The 22,155-nt window shown below is 37.5% G+C and overlaps 2 protein-coding genes across 4 annotated transcripts; one reads left to right on the top strand and one right to left on the bottom strand.

The window, feature by feature from the left end:
- Window positions 1-7,479: 7,479 nt before the first annotated feature.
- On the top strand, window positions 7,480-8,938 carry LOC103934791. Of its 2 annotated transcripts, none has more exons than XM_009344544.2 (5): window positions 7,480-7,797; window positions 7,973-8,023; window positions 8,143-8,276; window positions 8,382-8,473; window positions 8,574-8,938. In XM_009344544.2, the coding sequence occupies exons 1-5, from the start codon at window positions 7,495-7,497 to the stop codon at window positions 8,747-8,749; spliced, it is 756 nt and encodes a 251-aa protein (XP_009342819.1). In that variant the 5' UTR covers window positions 7,480-7,494; the 3' UTR covers window positions 8,750-8,938. The 2 variants fall into 2 exon arrangements, with proteins under 2 accessions (XP_009342819.1, XP_048437858.1); XM_048581901.1 differs by having other exon boundaries at window positions 8,585-8,751.
- Window positions 8,939-20,872: 11,934 nt separating this feature from the next.
- On the bottom strand, window positions 20,873-21,720 carry LOC125476249 (elicitor peptide 6-like). 2 transcript variants are annotated; one of them, XM_048582116.1, is made up of 2 exons: window positions 21,276-21,720; window positions 20,873-21,196 (listed from the first exon to the last, which is right to left on the bottom strand). In XM_048582116.1, the coding sequence occupies exons 1-2, from the start codon at window positions 21,546-21,548 to the stop codon at window positions 21,068-21,070; spliced, it is 402 nt and encodes a 133-aa protein (XP_048438073.1). In that variant the 5' UTR covers window positions 21,549-21,720; the 3' UTR covers window positions 20,873-21,067. The 2 variants fall into 2 exon arrangements, with proteins under 2 accessions (XP_048438073.1, XP_048438074.1); XM_048582117.1 differs by having other exon boundaries at window positions 21,285-21,718.
- Window positions 21,721-22,155: the final 435 nt, after the last annotated feature.

Here is a 22,155-nt window from a genome sequence, read left to right on the forward strand (position 1 = left end):
GGGGCTTAGGTTTTAAAGACTTGTATACATTTAATTTGTCATTGGGGGCCAAGTAAGGGTGGAGGTTGCTGCAATCATTAGACTTTATGTTGGCTCCTATTAAGCCGAATGCATCATATTATTGGAGGAGTGTTGCCGAATCACCTCAGATTATTACGAAGGGTGGTCGGTTGTAAGTGGGTGATGGGTCCACGATCAAATTTGGGGAGATAGTTGAAGAACACATAATGGAATACTGGTGATTAATTGAACTTCCTATTCATTAAAAATTTCCCGAATAATCTTCACGTTCCACTGCCCTCCTCATTGTCGGATCAAATTATTCATTGTGTCATAAACATGGAGCATGCCTTGCATGATTGCCCAAAGGCTACTTCAATTTGGTTCGCAAGTCTGCTCGGTTTAAGGGTGTTTGGAGATTGTAGTAAAGGATGGTGGGGTTGGTCATTTAGTTTAGCAAAACTTCTTTCTAGAGATAGTGTCGACCTAACACTTGGGTTGGTGTGGAGCATATGGAAGGAGAGAAATGAATTCTTTTGGAATGGTATCTCTAAAGCTCCAATGGATATTCAATGCAGTTTGGTTGCTTGGTTGAAGGAATACAAGAAGTGGCATGAGCGTAGCTTATCACCACGAGCTGTGGTGCAACCATAGTCGAAGCCGAAGTGAGGATGCCTTAAATGCAATTTTGATGGGACTTAGGAGGAGCGTGGAAGTGTAAGGGGTTTGGGTGTTATTGTAAGGGATAACTAGGTGTGGGAAGACTATAAATAAATTTGAAAGGACATGTGTACCTTTTATGCTGAAGCTTGAATCTCAACACATTCCTACAAACACGGACAACTGCTTTGACCGTCCGTGCACGTCTAAAACCTCGTAGGTCATCGAGTTGCCCCTTGATTTTTTCCTCCCAAGACCTAGAGTCGAAAGTGATAGCTTTAAAGACCTAACTAGAGTATTTGAACTGTGGAAAAGCTTGTGTTTCTTATTCTTTCTCTCTTCCCTAAAGCCTCCTTATATAGTGGTTGGGAAGAGTGTACAAAGACTGAAAAACCCATGAAAATCCCAATATTCTAATATGAATATCTCTTGATCCTATAAGATAAATCCTACATCTCCCACTCACCCACATAGGGTATGGCATAGTCTCAATCAACACACTTAGTTCACATCCATTCTAATCTATCTCTTCATATAGGAAATGGGACTCGCAACCTCGCGAGAAAGAACGTACATAACTAGGAGCACTGCCATTAAGCTATCACTAAACTAACAATAGTGCATCACTTGGAAGTTTATCGCTTTATGCCCTAGACTGTTCGTCACACACCAGACTTGACATTCTTTATCCCTTGTTAAAAACAATGTCATGTCTCACAAGTATCATGTATCCATGTCTTATTTTTGATAACAAATATCAAAAGACGTTGCGCATTTAATGAATCACATGGCATGGTGTTTTCTTCGAACTGTCTTCTTTATGCTCTCATGTTAGTCTAATTTGATTTAATTGCTTGCCTAGTCGCCTCTTGGGACAGTAGCTAACTTGACCATCTTAGATAAATGCGCTAAAGTATCGATCATTAAACCTCATCTTTCTAACATAGACTTTAGTTCAAAGGGCATAAGGGTGGAATCATATAGATTCCTTGTGGTTCACACAGTGATTAAAACAGGGATCAATTCATCATTCCCACTATTAGTCGGTTATAGCACATACAATATGATTTGTATGCTATGGTGTATCCTTATTTCAATGAGTGTGTCACATGTCCATTGGACATACACCATACAAATCTTAGTTTAGTCACTACACAAGCACCTAACATGAGTCTTCTAGCCTCGTTACCTTCTCAGCGCCCACCTACATACTTATATCTGACTTTACAAGCTTCAACATGAAACAAATCTCATGTTCGACTTCTGTTAAGTCTTATCTTGGACATTTCTAAGGCGACATTGACCTTGTGCATATTGGTACGTTCATCATACACGTGTCTGGTCCTGCAGCCCAACGTGTTGAGGACACAAATGTCTCACCCTACTCGCTATCTCAACACCAGTGCGAATCATTCGTGTGAAAAATGGATTCTAGCTTGGCAACACTCGTAAAGATGTGTAAACAATCATTTCAAAAATAAATAAATATGAAATGAAAAACTTCAATGCCTTTTTATTCAATAACAATGTCAAATACAAAGAAAAACACATCAAACCCTACATAAACCTATATTCTTTACATGAGTCAGAAACGAGTTTCCAATTATGAGTTTAGTCATGGGATTAGTGAGCATATTGCTGGTCGAGATATGTTTCAACACTACTTCACCCTTGGTAACCTTGTTCCTAAAGAAATAATATCGTGTATCTATGTGCTTAGATTTGCCATAATACTTGGGATCTTTAGTCTATGCTAAGGCCAAAGTATTATCACAGTAGACAAGTACAACTTCTTGAGCGTAAGCCGTAACTCCCATTTGTCATAAAAACCTCCTAAGCCAAACATCTTCTTGAACAGCTGATCCAAGGGCAACATATTCTGACTCCATTGTAGATAGAGCAATACAAGTTTGCTTCTTGCTACACCAAGAAACAATTCCACCTTTAAGGACAAAAGCATAACCTAAGGTGGACTTACGTTCATCTCTATCGCTTGCCAGTCTGCATCACTATATCCTCTCAACTTTAGATCCCTCCTTGGTAACATAGAGCTAAATCTTTTGTTCCTTGCAGGTATCTCATAATCCTTTTGACAGCTTGCCAATGAGCTTGTCCAGGATTACTTTGATTGGGGCTTACCAAGTCCACGACCTAGCAAATGTCCGGATGCGTACAAAGCATCGCGTACATCAGACTTCCTACTACAGAGGCATATGGGTCGTTTTCCATTTGTTCTTTCTTTTTCTTAGTCTTTGGACATTGTTCTAAGGACAATATCGCGTTTCTTTCCATATGAGTGTCTATAGGTTTGGAATTCTCCATCTTAAATCGTTGAAGAACCTTTTTAATGTAAGTTTCTTGAGACAAACTTAGAAGTTTCCTTGAGTGTTCTCTTGTGATCATAACTCCAAGCACATAATGTGCTTGACCTATATCTGTCATCTCAAAATGGGATGACAACCACGCTTTCGTGGTTTCTATGGAGGTTTTGTCATTTCCCTCTATTAGGATGTCGTCAACATACAGAGAAAGTATGAGAATACTTTTCCTATATTTCTTAAGATACACACAGTGGTCTTCCTCAATCATCTCAAAACCAAATGAAGTGATTGAATTATGGAATCTAATGTTCAACTGTCTAAACGCTTGCTTGAGGCCATATATGGAACGTTTTAGGCAACAAACTTTGCGCTCTTGTCCCTTGGCCTCGAAGCCTAAAGGTTGATCCATGTATATCTCATCGTCTAGTTCTTTATTGAGAAATGCTGTCTTAACATCCATTTGGTAAAGTTCCAAATCTAGTTGAGCAACAATAGCTAAAATGAGGCGAATAGAGGCAAACCTCAACACACAGGAGAACGTCTCTTCACACCTAATTGCTGAGTGTATCCTTTCGCCATAAGGTGTACCTTATATTTGTCAATTGAACCATCCGCCTTACGTTTGATTTTTAAAACCCACTTGTTTCCAATGGTTTTACGCCCAAGCAGAAGGTCAACTAACTCCCAAACAGTATTTTTGTCCATGGAGCTCATCTCTTCCTCCATTGCAGTTATCCACTTTTCTTTGGCCGTTGAAGACAACACTTCTTTGTAAGAAGAAGGTTCGTCATCCTTTAAAGGTATGCAAATGTAGGCCTCCTCATCAACCTCAAAATGACGTTTGAGAATGTGGCCTCTCTTGCTTCTTCGAACTGTGTGACCTTGAATTTCAAAAGGTACACTTCCATCATTGGGCGTATTCTCTTAAGTGTTTATGGATACATTACTTCTACTGGGTTGTGTACTCCCACTCAGATTAAGTCATTTTACATCATATTCAGCAACCATCAGATTGGAAATTAATTCCCCTCATTCGCTTGAAGATGTTACGAGTTCTTCATCTTTCTCCAACTCATGGAGATCAAGGTTTTTGACAGTATCGTCAAGTTTTGGGAAGTCATTCTCTATAAATTCCACATCATGTGAATCAATCTCGGTTCTCTCTTCATCTGGATGTTCACCATACATCACATAACCTTTCGAGTTTTCACAATATCTTATAAAGATATGTTTATTTACTCTAGGACCCAACTTTCCAAACTTATGTGATTGATTATGAACAAATCAAGCACAACCCCAAGGATGCAAATTACCCAGATTGGGTTTTACATCATTCAAAAGTTCGTATGGGGTTAAGGGAACCGTCTTTGAAGACAGATGATGAAGTATATAATGCATCACCCCAAAAAGATATGAGGAGATTTACCTGCACCATCATAGATTTGACCATGGCTAATAAAGTTCTGTTTCTCCTTCAGCAACACCATTTTGTTGTGGCGTGTAAGGAACAAAAAGTTGTTCGTGTATCCCCTTACTTTCACAAAAAACCTTGAATTGGTCAGACAATTACTCGTGTCTACGATTAGTGCAAAGAGCTTTTACAGTCTTCCCTTTTTGATTCTCAACCTTAGCTACGAAGCATTTGAAACACTAAGGCTTCATAGCGATGATCGATCAAGTACACATAACCATATCGCATGCGAAGAGTTTTTCATGCTATTACGAAACTAGGGTTTCAATTATCTCTCTAACCACTCGATTTTTCTTTGCCAAATTTTAAACATGGTCTCATATGAATGTAAAGAACATAACCCAAGCATTCAAACCCAGAAAAAAAAAATAAGTATGGCAAAAACGAAAATTTTAAAGACAAGCATTCATGGCATATTCATATATATATATATATATATATATATATATATATATATATATATCTCATACTTTCAAGGTTTTCATACATGCCATACACACACACACACACACACACACACACATGGCATATATATCTCATGCTTTCATGCGAGAAGTGTGTGAGTGGCTCTGATACCACTGTTGGAAGACTATAAATAAATTCGAAAGGACATGTGTACCTTTTTATGCGGAAGCTTGAATCTCAACATGCTCTACAAACATGAACAATTACTTTGACCTTTCATGCACGTCTACAACCTTGCAGGTCATTGGGTTGGCTATGGTATATCGAGTTTCCCCTTGGTTTTCGCCTCCCAAGAACTAGAGCCGAAAGTGATAGCTTTGAAGACTAACTAGAATATTTGAACTGTGGAAAAGCTTGTGTTTCTTATTCTTTCTCTCTTCCCCAAAGCCTCCTTATATAGTGGTTGGGAAGAGTGTACAAAGACTGAAAAACCCATGAAAATCCCAGGTATACTCTAATATAAATATCTGTTGATTTTTATCTAATTATCACATAGATAATTAGGAGGTTAATATCCTTATTTGGGTGGAATATCCTTTGATATTTATTTATCCCATAAGATAAATCCTACACTAGGGAACCTTTATAGCAGCTATGGTAGCAAGGAATGAGGGGATTTCTTCTCCCCTGCACGTGGTGCTGCAGGTCAACAAAATGGTGTATAAAGGTGATGCATAGATGGTCACCACCAGTGGTGAAGCCACGTGAAGGCGAGGAGTGCAGTCTTCCTCCCCTTGTTGAAAAAATACTGAAGCGCTGGTGCAGCCCCTTCCTTCGCTTGAAAATTAGACTAGTTTTGCTGCTGCTACTCTCCGGTTCTGGTTCTGCTGCTGCACCTCTCGCCGAAAAAGAAGCCCATGAATGAGTAGTCGCCCTTTTGGTCGGTCGGAAAGCAAACGCCCCTGGTTGCTCTGCTGCTGTGCAGCCTCCGCTGCGTGCATTGCCTTCTGAAAACCCCAGGTATTATCAGCGAATATAAAAGATTCGATCGAAATATCGGCCTTTCCGATGCGAGCTAGAGCCGCAACTGTTGCAAAAGCGGCAGTTCAAATGAGTCGCGAGGAAGAAGAAGGTGGCTTCCTATTTAACTTGAACTCATAGTTTTGATTTGTTGTGGCTACCAATGGAACTATAGTTGGAAGCCACTTTTGATTTTTTTCTTCATTTTTAATTTTTGTCAATATTATCAAAAGATTTCAGAGTATTATTTTTTATTAAGTAATCTATGGTTCGAGTCTTATAAAAATTAGAAAGTATCACACATATGTTAGAAATGTATAATCTATTCTAGTAATACCTTTCATCTCATACTATCATATTCATTAAAATAGTAAAGCGAAATTTCTAATATTCTTGTATTTTATATGTTAAATAATAAACAGGAGAAAATAAATTTGAATCTCTAATACAAGTATAGTCCTTTCAAGGTGTAAGACACTTGCTTATATGGTATATAATGAATTTACTTAAATTCAATTAAACCTCCGTCTAGGCACTATGCTCCAATTCGCTTTCCGATTAGCGTTTAACGTTTGTTAGAACCTTGATTATTAACTACATTAATATTATCTACTATCTACAATGATTTGGTCGTCTACATTTTTCTATTTTAAATTCTGCCCCTCCCCTTGATTATTCCTAGCTTCGCCACCAGTCACTGCTGCCTTACATGTGGGGATTGGAAGTGATACATCGACTTTGGGGCATGTGGTGAATGACGCCCATTCTTTTCTTAGGTCTTTCCCACATGTTTTGATTAATTTCACATGACGTGAAGCTAATAGAGTAGAAGACAGGTTAGCACGAGTGGGCTTGTCTATCGAACAACAAATGGTGTGGTTTGAAGATCCCTCGAATGTAATTGTTGATCTTTTAATCAAGGATAGTATAGTTATGTAAACATAAGTGCGGAACTGCTCTTTTTTTCTTTGACTGGGTTGACATCTCTGACAAGGTTTTTATCGAGGCCCTGTTAGTTGCACTCTATCCTCTACGTTTATATGTATTCGAATTCCTTATCAATGAATATCGTACTTTTTCCTAAAAAAAAAAAAAAAGAGGATAGTGCTATTCACACATTATTTTTTACTTCTCACACACCTTTGTTATTTTTGCCTATTGATCTTCTTCAATTTATTTGAACAGACAACAGAAAATTGAGAAGAGTGTGTGAGAAGTAAAACTAGGTATGTGGATGGTAAGTCGCCCTTTAGCACATTGGTGGAAAAGAGTTGAGTCTTTACATGACGGCATGAGTTTGAACCCTGTCAGTGGATAATCTAACATTTAATCCAACATTTTACCTTTGACCGAAGTCGACGGTGACTGAGTTCGGCAAGAATGCCGATCTGGACCGAAGAATCGGTTCGTTAAGGCCCAAAGTCAATCCAAAAATTGCATACAAACAGACAGCCCAAGAGGAAACTCTCATTGACGAAATGACAAAAAGCCCCTTCTTCGTAACCAGAAATTACATACAAACAAGCTTTTGCGTTGCTGAGGGAAGCCTGTTGTGCCGGTGGAGATTTCGAGGGCCGAGTCACCGAGGGGAGAGCGAGAGAGCGAGAGGCAACAGCAATGTTGGTGGGTGTGAAATTACAGTTGGCGTGGAACCCTAGGATTAACCAGAACGCCAACCACAGCTTTGCGGTCAACATAAACCCTCGCCGCCTGCCCCACCATCTCAGGCTACCGCCTCGACGGCTCAGCTCAGTGTCCGTCCAGTCGCAGTATGTTAAAGAAGCATCTGGGCGGCCAGTTTCATCTCTTTACACTGAAACTGTCGGATCTCCATCACTTTCTCAGACTTCACTTCTTCAGCCCCCTCAGTGGAACCTCACCCACCGCCACCTCGTCGTCCTCAATGTCGTTGCTTGCGCGGTAACTCTCTCTCTAAGTTAATATATTTATGCTTTAGGAAGCGTAATTCCGCTTCGAATTCAGGTTAATCTGCATACGCCAAACCTAAATTTCTCTGTAATGATTTGTTCTTGAATTTGCAGTAATTGATGGGTTTTCTTATTGAATCACATTTGAATTTTTGGGTTTTTAATAGGTAGCAGTTTCGGCGACATGTCTCTTCTTCTCTGCAATCCCCACCCTCCTGGTTCGTAATCTTTGAATACTCGATGGTTTTAATTAGTACTAGCAAATTGGAAAATTGGGTATGTTTTGTTGTGCGATCGTTGTTAGTAAAGTGATTTTGCAATGTGGTTGTTTCTGAAGGCTTTCAAAAGGGCAGCTCAATCACTTGAAAAGCTGATGGATGTTATGAGGGAAGAGCTTCCCGACACGATGGCTGCTGTTCGCTTATCCGGGATGGAGATTAGTGACCTCACTATGGAGCTCAGTGATATTGGGTTGGCATTGCTATTCCAAAGCTCTTATGTCGTTGTCGTATGATGAAGTCTACTTGTGGATTATAACATTCTCTGCTGACTCATTCGGTTTTGTTTGTGGTGCAGCCATGAAATTACACAAGGCGTTAGAAGTTCCACTCGTGCTGTTCGTGTGGCGGAGGAGAGGTTGCGCGGCTTGACAAACATGGCTTCATCAGGTTTCCATGTTTTCTATAGTGTTATTTTGTTGTTGTTTAACCGTGAGTTTTCAATTGGGTGTTGGAGCAATGAATGTAAAATTCATCTTTACTTGCTTAGCACCGGTGCAGGTAGTAAGTCAGAAAACTGAGGTGCCAGGGCCCGTTTTAGCTAAAACTGCAAGAGGCATACGGGAGGGGATTGTGAAGGGTCGTGCACTATGGCAAATGTTTTTCACTCTCACCCGGTTTTCTAGGTTGGCACTTAACTTTTTTACAAATCGAACTAAGCAGTAGGGTAGAACACAACACATGAAACAGGTTCATGGTGAGCAGCAGCAAGAAACATCAAATTTTTTAGGATGTACATATCTTTTCATATTTTCAATTTTCAGTTTGATAATTTAAGTTATTTTTTAAGACTTGTGAGAATTTTGTGTGTCAGAGTGTTGCTTCAAGTGAAACGTCCTTTGACTTGCTTCTTCCTTTCTGCTGTTTCTTCTAGTATCTTGTAGATTCGTATGAGAACACCTTCGGAATGCTTTCTACTTGCTAAATAACATCTCCTCCTTGTTATAAATCCCCCCCCCCACCCCCCACAAAAAAAAAAAAAAAACTTTACATCTTTGATTAAAGTTGTTGAATTCAAATGTGCAATATTATAATCTGTTTTTATTTTGTTATTAAAGTTGTTGAATTCAAATGTGCAATGTTATAATCTGTTTTTATTTTGTGCTCTGATTGCTGATTAATTTTGGGCATTAGGCAGTTGTGGCTTGATGCAAAACCCTCTATCACAATATATGGCCTTAGTCTGAATATAGAATTGTGCCTGAATCAATTAGCTGTAAATTCTAAACTGTGCAATGTTATGATCTCATTTTTTAAGAATGCACTACAAAATTAGATAGGGGGACTTGAAAATAACTGGACGCAATACATTGGAGTGAACTTTAAAACGAAACCTAAAGGTGTGATTTTGGAAGGCCCGTTGTGCTTGAGTAGTTCATTTGTAATAATTGAGGTTAAAGGTCTTAGCACTTTGAAAGTCCGTGGGGTTAAGGGTCGGTACTGTAGGCATGCTCTTATGAAGTGTTTTGGATGTCCAGGGCTCGAACTAAAACTAGATTGAAAATATAGTTGAATAAATGTCTATAAACAAATTTAGTGAGGTTGCTAGATTTGACATATGAAATGGTACCAACTTACTAAAGAGAATGAATGATCTAGGAATCATAAGACCTGAACCAAAATGTATGATGCGGTTATGTGAATACTCTAGTGCCTGGCTTGGCATTTAACTTATAAGGGAGAGAGGGTTGATACTTGGTGGTGGGTTGCCATATGAGTGACATTTTATGTAGTGGCAGTGACAAAAAAATTATGGTGCTTTGGAGTGAAATTAAATCTTGATTTTTGTGTACCAAAGATCCGACAATTAAAAAACTGGAGTATTTAATATGGATAATGCTAAAGGATCAAATTTTTAAATTAAATTTGCAAATCAAATGATGCGTCACCAATAGGAAATAAGTACGTTAATCCACACTTAAGTAATATCCAATCATTAAGATCCACATCATTTGTTTTACAAAATTTTGTTTAAAATTTGGTCTTCCTAGCATTACCTATTGAATATTATAGAGAGCCATGGAAAATCTTGTATAAGGGATTAAATTTTGGGAAATTGACATAAATAGGCCAATTTTCTTAATCTTAAGACTAAATTAGGACAAATCGGCCATGCACACTCCATGCACACTATGCACATAACAAAATAACAAAAATACCTACATATAAATTGTAAAAACTCACAACTTATTGTGTCATTTTTTTGATTTGGGGGTTGGGGATGTTGAGAGAGAGAGCTGTGAGCTGTGGGCTTTTGGGTTGAGCTTAGATGTGTGAGCTTTGATTTTGAAGAGAGGGAAGTTGAGAGTGACGTGAGAAGAGTGAGCTGGATTTTGGGTTGAGCTCATAGCTCTAATTTCGAACATAGGGATGTCGAGAGAGAGGTGAGAAGAGTAAGGTCGGGGTTTTCGGTGTTTGGGTTTTAGCATAGATCTGTGAGCCATGTGTTCTATTCTTCCATCCTTAAAGATAAGACGTTTACCATATTTTCTCTATGGTTGGAAAGTTCCATTTTTCCGGCGACTGAAGCTTCGGCAGGTATAGTAAGGTACGATATTTAGTTCCAAGTTTCTATATCAATGATTTTGGAATAAATGGGTTATTTGTAAGATGAATTAATACTTAAAAGTTAAATTAGGGTTTGTGTTTCATGTTGGGCCTATGAGTTTTGGAAAAAACTTTACTTTTTGACGTGCTAGAATATTGGTATGTTTCAATTTCTGTTTCAAGCCTATATATCAATGTAACCTTATATATGTGACCGTTGTGGATTATGTTTTAATTGTATCTACTATACCAATGACTTGTCATATAGTGCTTATAAATGCAAAAAGCATCTCGTTGCCCGATCTTTAGTTTTTGCATAGCATGTGCATATAATGTACATATCCTGTGCATGTCGTTTACTTATGGTGTATATACTGCCTATTTACATATTTGATATTGTTCGCATTAAGGTAGTTTAGGACATGATAGGCGCTGAAGATACAAGGATACATAGTCCTAATGTTTATTATCATATAATAGTTAACAAACACATTACACAACTGCATTACATTGCTTAACATCTAAGCCTCCAAATCTATTCTACCATAGCTATTAAGCATAACCCTCACTGAACGATCATCGATACCAAATTTTATTAAACGATTAGACCTTCTTCACTGTCAAATAATCCCATTGTGGTTGATGCAGTTCCTTTCCCTTCGCTATCTGACGAAAATCCTCAAACCCTTTGTTGCGTTCCTCCTCCATTTCGGTCTCTCTCCTGAGATCATTTATATGACTCAATATGGCCGCGACGCTTCTACGACAATTCAGTTTAGGAATAGGATCCTTTCTCCAGACATGTTAGCCTTTGTTTTCTGCTTGCTTGCACGGTAGAGCGTTTTGTTAGCTTTACCAATAAGGTCCACATGTTTTTTTTTTGCCTTCATTAGCTTGTGGTTCAAATACTCGTCCACGTCCATTTGATAATCGAGTCTCCCACGGACCTGATCTATATTTTTTAGCGGCGTTTTCGAGTTGACAAAGCTAAACGATGACATAGGATTTGCCTTGGGTGATCTCGGAAGTGGAGGAGGTTCCATGTTGTACCACTCGTGGAACTCGGCTTTAAGACCCTCAATTTTATGTCTAAAGTTGGACATGTTGGTGTTGTGAATTGTTTTGGCTATTTGAGAAATGGAATGGCTTTTTTGCTATGGGGTTAATGGTTATGGCATATATAAGTGTGAGAAGCCTATTTATACAAGTGTAGCATTGATGTGGATGAAAACCTGTTGGGTAAAAAATGGATTGTGTTGAAGGTGTTTGTGTGGTGAGGATTTGATGAATCTAACCTACAAAAGTTGTAGGAATCCCCAACACTCCTTTTTTGTCCATGCTACTTCATTTCCAACATATAGGTTAGTGTGTTGTCAAATCTCACACCCCCTACTTCATTTTCAACATATAGCTTATTAACTTCTGGTACTTCATTTCCAACATAGAATATAGGTTAGAGAAATTGATCAGTGGCGGAGCCACATGGATGCCAAGGTTGGTCTAGACCTATCCTAGAATTTTTGTACTACATATCAATTGTGTGCAAGTTTAAACAATATTCAGCATCAGGTTAGTTGATGAGTATAGTTTGATAGTTTCAACAAGACATGAGTTTGAAACTTGATGGTTTTTGCATCTTTTTTTTTGTTTTTTTTCTAAACCTAGCCTTATGTTTTACCATATAAAATTCCATTACTTTTTGGTTCTATACAATTTAGAGGAAGATCTAATTACGTTAAAATAAAATGTCATAGTAATATAGTTTGAGTCATGACCTTATTTTTATTCGAATTTAATGCGGTAATTTTTTTTTTATTAAAACTTGTAAACAAGTTTTGTTCTTATGATATAATCAACTCAATACTAGTTTTTCATATATATTTTAAAACTCCATCTCTCATGTTTGATTAAAATTTACCATGCTAATGCGTCTTAGAAATCCCATAAATAGCTCCCTGGCCAAGGAGTTTTTTACATACCATGTGCATATAGTGTGTACATATCATGTATTTGTACATGGGTTTGTATATATAACTAACAATTGGCCATTATTCTAGAATTAGTGACCTTATAATTCATGTATTTGTGTTGGAATATAATTATGATAACATGATTTTCAAAATATATGTAATCATGTGTGAAAGTACACCATAACATTGGCGCACTAATATACATATGATTGTAGTGAAATAGATTAATTAATTAATAAAGAAATAATATAACTGTTTAATTAATTAATTAATTAATTCTAAAGGATATGACTGTTGGATATAACTGAACTATTGTATTCAACGAGAAAAGTTGTAACTAAACAGTTGTATTCAAAAGGTATTTCATCTTTATATATTCACCAAATCCCTTTCTTATTAGAACCATTCGATTCCAACGTATAATTGTTCTCACTCTCTGTCACATCTCTTCCCCTTTTTGTCTAAGATATAAACCATCTATTTAAGTTGTCTTCTTAAGGGTTTGTGTTTTATTCAAAACCACAAGTTCAAAAAGATGAAGAAAGCCAGAACCACCTCTTCACCCATACAATCTCTTCCGGATGAATTTCTTGTCCAAAAATTGACGAAGGTTGCTTCCTGATCTTTTAAGGACCTGTTTTCATCAAAGATGGTGTGTAAGAAGTTCAATCAAATCGACAAAGGCGATCGCCATTCGAGCACATCAACATTAGGGAATTTGAAGGCTTCAACTGCTTAGTTCATAGAGCAATAATGAAGATGTCTCCAAGTTCTTGAAACGTTGCACAAACTACAACAATTCAGATGCCTTGTACATGTTAGGGATGACATACTTCTTCCAAGATAATAAGGAAGAAGCCGGAATTGAGGCCCTGAAGATGGCAATCTCAAAGGGTCATGAAGTAGAAACGTACGTCTACTATGGTTCTAAAAAACGCTAGGCGCTAGTCAGACGACTGACTGGAGCTTAGCGTCTAGGCGGTTAGGCGGATGCCTAGGCAGACTAGACGGATTTAGTAAATTTAACATAAATATATAACTAAATATTGAGATATGTTATTTTTTAAAAAGAATAATATATATGTATATGTAATTTTGTAACATAAGATTTTTAGTATATAATATGGTTTGGTGTTCAAAAAAATAATACAACATTAAAAATAAAAAATAAAAAGAAAGAAAAAAAACCCACGAGCCCTCCACCTCTCCCACATCACTCCAATGGTAAAAGATTCACTCTACCTCTCTCACATTACCCAAGGTCTCAATTCCATGTCAAAGATTTAATGGTGCCAAAAATATTAAAAAAATCAATTATAATATTTAATGATGGGATTGGATCTGATAAGGTTACTGGTAGGCAATGGCAGTAAATATAGAAAAGTGGTCCACATTACAACACCTTTTTACACTTTGGAAAACAGAAAGCCCTTTATTTTGGGGGTTTTTTTTTTTTTTTAATTCCGTTTCCTCTTCCTCCTCTCTCACATATTCTCTCCTATTTGGTTATTTTTTCTGTTTCGTCTTCCTCCTCTTTCCTCTGTAAATTTCGTTCTTCTTCGAGTTTGGCTTCGCGAGAGCTTGAATTGCAGATGCAAGTCTGCTTAAACTAGATATCATGATTTAGAGCAATGCAGAAGACGATGACAAGAACTGTGTATAAAGCCGAAGAAGAGAGTTTGAAACGAAAGTTGCAGAACCAGCGGAGGAGGAAAACGAGATTCAATCCGCCTAGACATGCCGCCTAGCACTGCTTAGAGCGCCTAGACCGCCTAGGGAGTGCCTAGATGGCCGCCTAGCTCCCTCTCGATTTCTGTAACCGATTTGCCCTAAATCACATCGGGCCTCCACTGCTCAGCGCCTAGGCATCACGAGCGTTTTTTAGAACACTGACGTCGACACTATCATCTTGGTATGCTATAGGAGGATTCGAAGCATGAAGGCCTCAAGCTTCTGTATTCTCTCAACCGTCACAAATCAGGATGGTTGAGCGTAATGGAATGCAGAGAGATGGTTCAACGGTGTTTGTTGGGTCTTTGTGTGGATAGGGAAGTAGTAGCTGAAATTCTAAAATTTTACAATGATAATGCTGCCATGAAAGCATGCAGCAACTGTGGAAGTCTACAGGGTTCTTTCACAGTCCGATCGCATTAAGATTTCTTTGACCCTGAAAAGTTTAGTAATTGTAACTCTTGCAAATGGCATCAGAAAATAAATATATTTTGTGCTATAAATTATGTGGTACAGATACGTAAACTAAATTTTTTTATTTTCGTTTAATTTTCTTGTAACAGTAGCATTTAAATTCCAATACAACCTTTTATTTTTCTCATGTACTTCTTCCTAATTATATGACCTTTCTTTTTTTCATTTTTGTTAAAAGAAAAACCATCAAGGGCCCTAAGAAAATAGTCATAATTGCAAAAAACTATAAATTTATTGTAGTAATGGACATCACCCAAGGTGTCATCATTACCATTATTAAAAGCTTATATATACCTTGTTTTATCGCAAAACCCTATATCTACTTTGTTTTATCACTAAGTTTTATGAAATCATTTTGGCGGCAAGTGTTTAAGAGATTCCCTAGGCTTACAATACATAGTCCCACTCCTCTCCTTTTTACTCCTCACTCATGCATTAGTTCACCTGTTAAAACCACACATTTGACAGTACTCACTCCACAGATGCACAATCAAACACCGATTGTATGCTTTCAATTATTGTTAAAATAACATAACAAAATATCAAAACTTTATTACTCCAATTTAAAAGCCCTGTATTAAGATAATTAATTAAAAATTTATGGAGAAATTGTACATATCATGTGCATGATGCACATGATGTGCATATAATGTGCATCGGTTGGATTGTCAGATTTTGAAAAACATAACATACCAAATTACTAAAGAGAATGAATAATCTGGGAATCATAAGACATGAACCATTTGACCAAGAAACAATAAAGACATGAACCAAAATGTACGTTGCGGTTATGTGAATACGCTAGTGCCTTGCTTGCATTCAACTTATAAGGGAGAAAGAATGTTGATACTTGGTGGTGGGCTGTCACAAGAGTTAGATTTTATGTAGTAGCAGTAGCGACAAAAACAACAAAACCTTATCTTACTAAGTATGGTCGGCTATATGAATCTTAGAACGCCACTGCGTTCTGTTTTGTACCATGTCTTCCGTTTGTTCTAAGTAGTACAAGTTTTTTCTTAGAGTCTCTTTCCAAGTCTTCATCTACTCTTTTGGCCCTGAGTGTCTGTCTCCTAATCACATTTTCTAACCATAGCGTTTGTGGGTCTTTGTTTGACATGTTCAAACAACCTTAACCAATTTTCTCTCATCTTATCTTCAATTTCGGCTACTAATTTACTTCGGTGTTCTTAATCTTGTCATTTCTCTTGTGCCCACATCCAACAAAGCATTCTCATATTTGCTACACTTATTTTGTGTTAAGTTGATGCTTCACGCGCAACATTTCGTGCCATATAAACATTGCTGGCCTTATTATCGTCCAATAAAATTTTATCTTGAGCTTTAGTTGCATACGATAATCGTACAACACACCTGGTGCACTCTCCACTTCATCCATCCAACTTGTATTCTATGATTGAGGTATCTCCATCCAATTCATCGTTCCATTGCAAGATAGATCCAAGATAGTGAAAGCATTCACTCTTTGGTACTTGTTGATCTACAATCCACACATCTAACTCATTTGAACCTCTGTTCCCAGTGAACTTGCACTCCATATACTCTGTCCTTGACCTACTTAGGCGAAGATCTTTAAATTCCAACACTTCCCGCCAAAGGTTAAGCTTTGCAATTACTCCCTCAGATTTTATGTTGTAGCAATGACAAAAAATTTATGATACTTCAAATTACCTTTAAATCTTAATTTTTGTGTACCAAAGATTTAAAAAGCCGGGGTATTTAATATTATGGAGAGCTATGAAAAATCCCTTAGGAGGGATTAAATTTACATAAGGAGATCCTCTTCGGATCTCTTCCACCAAATCCACCAAGTCCGGGGATCCGAACCATTGAAATTTGATCAAATGGCTAAAATTATTATAACTTTTAAAGTGGGCCCCTGTTTGTAGCTGTTGGATCAAATTTCAATGGTCCGGATCCTTGGACTTAGTGGATTTGGTAGAAGAGATCCGAAGAGGATCTCTTTCCTAAATTTACAACGCCAACACATCACATCACTGATAATATCATTGTTCATTCGGAGAATCGCGAATTTATTATAATATTATCTTAAAAGAGAAACAGGGAAGAAGAAAGTTGAAAAAAGCTCCCTCACTTGATTTTTCAGTGTAACCGGTACACAGGGTAATACACCACTTGTCACTATACAAATGGTGGGATATGTGTGCTAAAAAATTTATAACTTAAAAAATAAAATTTTCCACAACTTCTATTAAAACACGTGGTATACCACTTGTATATCCGTCGTAATTAAAAATTTCTCTACCCTCACCCCTCACCGGTTTGATGCCAAGTGTGACAATGCAAACTTTAATAAGGCTGTGAAAAACCACACCCTTTCAATAGGATGCTGTCTACTCAGAAAGAACTTGTTTTGTAACCTTTATCTCTGTTTCGTGCCGCCGACTACACGCAAGGAGGTACACAATGCAGGATATCAAAGAATATCTTGGTTAATGTGGAGGTTGCACTGTACTAGATGATATGCAGACAACAAGTAATGGCACTCTCCTGGACGTACGTCAATGAGGGATTTTTTGGTTCAAGAAATAAGGTGATATCGTTCACTGCAGACGTTCGTGATTTGGATATTGGGAAAGAAAGTGTAACTTGAGATTCGATTCCATTCGATTCTGATTCTGGCTAGCAAACTTTTCAAGAGAGCAAGACAAAACTCATCAAAGGCACCGACAGCCCATATTATCCACTCAACAGTTGCTGGTTTCCATGACCATAACCCTGTTTTTGCTCTTGGAATGCTCATTTTTTTAATTTACTTTTGATTTCCTCATGGCAGCCCACGTCAATACCACGATCCGAACTGCCAATTCTTCAAGTCCACTTCATAGATCATTTTTGTAACGTGTATATGTATGTATATACGAGTATCTTCTTAGACCATCTCCAACGGTCGGGCTAAAAGCCAAATATTTTAGCCCGGAAAATTTAGCTTTTAGCTCAGAAACAACTTTTCTACTCCAACCGTTTTGGTCTAAAATTTTAGCCCGGGATTATTAAAGAATGAACTTAGGCTATTTTTTTTCTTAAATTAAATTTTTAAAAAAAAATAAATATGTAGATTGTCGTAAATTAATTTTATAAACATTTGAATCTAAAAAAATTTAAATTCTGATAAATATTGAAAAATCATTAAATTTTACATCAAAGTGGAGAATAATAAGACATAAATTATTGGATAATTAATAAGACATAAATTATTGGATAATTAATAAGACATAAATTATAATTCACAAACCACAATTAATAAACTTAATTAATAAAGCACATAATTAATAAACTTAATTAATAAAGCACATAATTCATACACTACATAAACTTAACAATCATATCCACCATCTTCACTTGGTGATGGACTTCGTTGAAATGTTGGGATATAGGGTTCAAAAGATTCATCATCTTGAAATATACTCCTTGAGGCAGACTTTCGCATAATTTCCTTTTGCTTACCACGTAAGAACTTCTTCCTCTCTGGAGTGTATTTGCTGAGGTCCTTCATCATGAATTCAATTTCAAACCTATTTTCCTCCCTATCCGAGATTTCCTTCATTTGCAAACGCATTCGGGCCGCTTCTTCTTGGCGAGCGCTATGAGTTTCGTTCAATTTTGCCATTCCGGTATCAAAGTGTCCACTCATCAGATCTTGGGAGTTCCCTTTTCTCTTTGATTCCTTTTGCTTATCTCTTCCTGGGGGCCTTGCAAAAGAAGGAGATGAGGTCATTTCATCGACACCTTCATCAACACCTTCATCTCCGGCATTTGTCTGTGCAGCTTCACGTTGAAATAATCTTCCCCATTGTTGGTCTGCATCGGTTCCCCACCTCGGACAATCCTTGAGGATGTTCCAAGCATGTTGCAACTTAAAAACTTGATTTTTTGGTGTTACTCTTGTCTTGTAAATTTCCATTGTTTTGTCACCCTATGCAAAAAATACATAAAAATAATTAGTTGCAACATAATATTATGTACATGACAAATAAAATATCAAGAACAAAACTCACAATTTCTATGGCGCTCCTCCCACTAGCCATGCCAACCACGGCTCTCTCCAAGCTTCCCTTCCATAAAGTGCATGCTTTGTTGATAGTCTTCCACCGATCATAAACACCACCACCATCCCGCCTGCTACCATTGCAGTTTTCTTGAAACTTTGCAATGATTTTATCCCACAAAACCTTCTTATTTTGATTAGTGCCAACTGCACCATCTTCGCTAACAGAAACCCATGCCAAGCATAGAGCAACATCTTCCTCACAAGTCCAATTACGACCTCTAATATGCTCTCTTGCCATGTTGAACAATTTGGAAATGGAAAGAAATGGTAGAAAGATAAATTGGAAGAATTGTAAGAGAAATTTGAGTTTTGTGTGGATGTTTGAACAAATACATAGGTATTTATAGAGTTTTTGAGTGAATTTTGAGTTAAATAGTTTTTTTTAATTATTTTAACCGTTAGATTTAAATTTGGGCCGTTAGATCTTTTTTTTTACCGTTAGATTTGATTATATTTGATCTCAGCCGTTGGATTCAATGTATTTTAAAATAACATATTTTAAAAAATCAAATTTGAATCTGGACCGTTGGATCAACCAACGGTCCTTGAAACACAACCGTTGGATTGCAAAAATAGCCGTTGGAGTTCATCTGGGTGGCCGACAACCCGCTGACAGCGGGGCCCACCCTGTCGGACACGGAGTGCAAGTGCTCCGCGTGGGGCGCGTTTGCGAGTGAGCGGGCCGAGACTGGCCTTTGGGCCAGCGAGTCCAGTCGCGCGGGGGGGGGGGGGTGGAATCTAGGGGGTATTTGGCCCAACTTTAACATTTGGCATTTAGCCCTAATATTTTAGCATGGGTTGGAGATGGTTTGGGGGGAAAATTTGGGGGAAATTTGGCATTTAACCCATTGTTGGAGATGGTCTTAAGGGGATCACTTCACTATTCTTGGTGTGGGAAAACTAGCGTCCTCGTATTGAGTGTTTTGTGACCACTTGTTGATCATATGGCACTCCTATGCAATGTTAAAAATAAAAATTGTCAATAATTCTTAAGAAACTTTTCACCACTCCGCATAGTAATACTTGTCAATAATTCTACATATATGCAATGTTACGTTATTTAAAATAAAATAAAAATTTTCTCTAAAGTTGTATGGGCCAATGATTTATTTATCATAGATGCCATTTATTTGAGTCTCTAGGTGTAATAACTCATCAACATGGTGTTTAGTGAACACATAAACACCTTCTTGTTGAAGCCAACGTGTTTCTAGCTTCTCAAACATGTTTACACCTTCTTAGCATGAAACTTTTGCATTAAAGAGAGAACTATATACATAGATGCACCAACTATTCGAGACTAGGTGCATCTTTTCTTCCGTTTACATTTTAGAATTGACATACTCCACCTGAGCATTTTTATATCTACACAATTCCATTAAGAATAACCGAGTCAAAAAATTATCCTTTATAAGTAAACCTCTATTAAGTAATAACTTTCATATAGTTACATTCAGTATATATTATGTTCCATAATAGGGATCCCTTTTCCTATCACCAAAGGGATCACACTGTCGGAGGACCTCATTCAAAAATCATCTTTTACAAATTACAAGCATGGTTTTTTTTAGACAATTTGAATCGTTGTAATTCAATGCAGACTCGGAACAAGGTATTCCTTTCAATTATTCATCAAGAAAACCTTATAAATCTTCTCTTAATTATCAAATACAACAAAAATTTTCTTACTGTAACCTGAACACGAGTAGTACACTACGTGTTTTTATAGAAGTTGTGGGAAATTTTATTTTTTAAGTTATTAACTTTTTAACCCACATCCCAGTATTTGTATAATGACACGTGATGTACCACCCCATGTACCACCCGTATACCGGTCACATTGAAAAAATCTCTCCAAATACAACTTATATAAATCTCCAGTTTTGCTATTTTCTGCTCTCTTCTTGATTTTTTGGATGATATTCCAAGAGAACTTCGATCGACAATATTAACAGATCCAGGCCTTGATCATGATGATGAGTTGCAGCAGATATATTTGATTGGAAAGAGATGTTGATTAATTAAAGTTATACAAACGCGCGCAGAGAAATCAAAGAAGAAGAAGAAAGCAAGAAAGAAGCAGCAGCTAGTCCATGCATGCATATGTTATAATAATATTAAGGTGGACAAGACAACTATCTACGAATTAAGTAGATCGTGAAAAAATAACAGTTAATTAATCTGACCACCTTTACCGGAGCTTAAAGGTGGTTTATTATGATTCTTCGGCCGTGCTCTTGCTATGCTTGTTGGTACTCTTGTTGCTGACCTTGCAGCAGCCATCACTATAACCGCCTCTTCCTGCATTAAATTAATTTAATTAACTACAATAATAATAAAATAGTAATAAGAAGATTTGGGGAGGGAGAGAGAGAGAGACAGTGTGTACAGTGAATTTCATTTCTCTTTCGGTGTGTGGATCCCGGTGAGGGTGAGGATGAGGGTGAGGGTGGTGGTGGTGGTTTTGATCATCAGTGACAGCGGATCCGCCGGAGTGGTAGTCATGATGATCGTCATGCAGTCCTAGGCACTTGAGGAAAGCCTTGATGGCGTGCTCAAACAGAGAGCAGGGGCTGTAGTAAAAACGGTGTCGTGCTTGTTCTCCTTGACGCTCCTCCTCCTCCTCCTCCTCCTCCTCAGCTTGCGAGCTCATTTCCGTGTTATGATCAGTTGCTTATGTTTCCTTCCTTCCTCCTCCCCCTCCTCTTCTTAGTCGTCTTCTTCTTTTGGCTTTTGATCGGTGCAGTTATTTGAGCTGACGCCTTGGGTTTCCGAGATGCAGATCGCAAGAGACACCTGCCACTTTGTGTTTTAATGCTAACATTGACAGTCTTTTAACTTGTATATATCCGTTGGAGAGGTTGTCTTCCTTTCAATTGGGCGATTTTGGACTTTTTATTTTTTTAATTTATTATTGTTGAGCAAAAATCGTACATAATATGTAAACAAATAATTCAATCGACACTATTTCACCCTCGTTCATTTTTTCGAAGAGGGTTTTATTAATTTGAGTTCGACCCATTCTAAACTATGCGTCTATTTATTACAATTATTCGTTAAAAAGGAAAAACCCTTTGATTCCAGTATGAATAATTCGTAACTTGGAGATTTGGGTGTTTATTTGATTTTGCGACTACACCGAGGTCGAGCCCTAGATTGCCTACGTATCCTCGTTGAGGGATCAAGACACTCGTAGTTCCTTATGTATTTGTTGGGGTTTGATGTCTTGTGCAATTTCAACTCATGTAGGCAAGGAGCAT

This window comes from the organism of the source record quoted next, unplaced genomic scaffold (assembly GCF_019419815.1).
Source record: "Pyrus x bretschneideri cultivar Hongxiangsu unplaced genomic scaffold, Pyrus_bretschneideri_v1 Contig18, whole genome shotgun sequence".
Lineage (NCBI taxonomy): Eukaryota > Viridiplantae > Streptophyta > Magnoliopsida > Rosales > Rosaceae > Pyrus > Pyrus x bretschneideri.

Coding starts and splice junctions, on each gene's coding strand:
- LOC103934791 (XM_009344544.2), top strand. CDS start 7,495: ATGTTGGTGGGTGTGAAATTACAGTTGGCGTGGAACCCTAGGATTAAC. Junction 7,798..7,972: donor TCAATGTCGTTGCTTGCGCG/GTAACTCTCTCT, acceptor GGTTTTTAATAG/GTAGCAGTTTCGGCGACATG. Junction 8,024..8,142: donor CTGCAATCCCCACCCTCCTG/GTTCGTAATCTT, acceptor TTGTTTCTGAAG/GCTTTCAAAAGGGCAGCTCA.
- LOC125476249 (XM_048582116.1), bottom strand. CDS start 21,548: ATGAGCTCGCAAGCTGAGGAGGAGGAGGAGGAGGAGGAGGAGCGTCAA. Junction 21,197..21,275: donor TGAAATTCACTGTACACACT/GTCTCTCTCTCT, acceptor AATTTAATGCAG/GAAGAGGCGGTTATAGTGAT.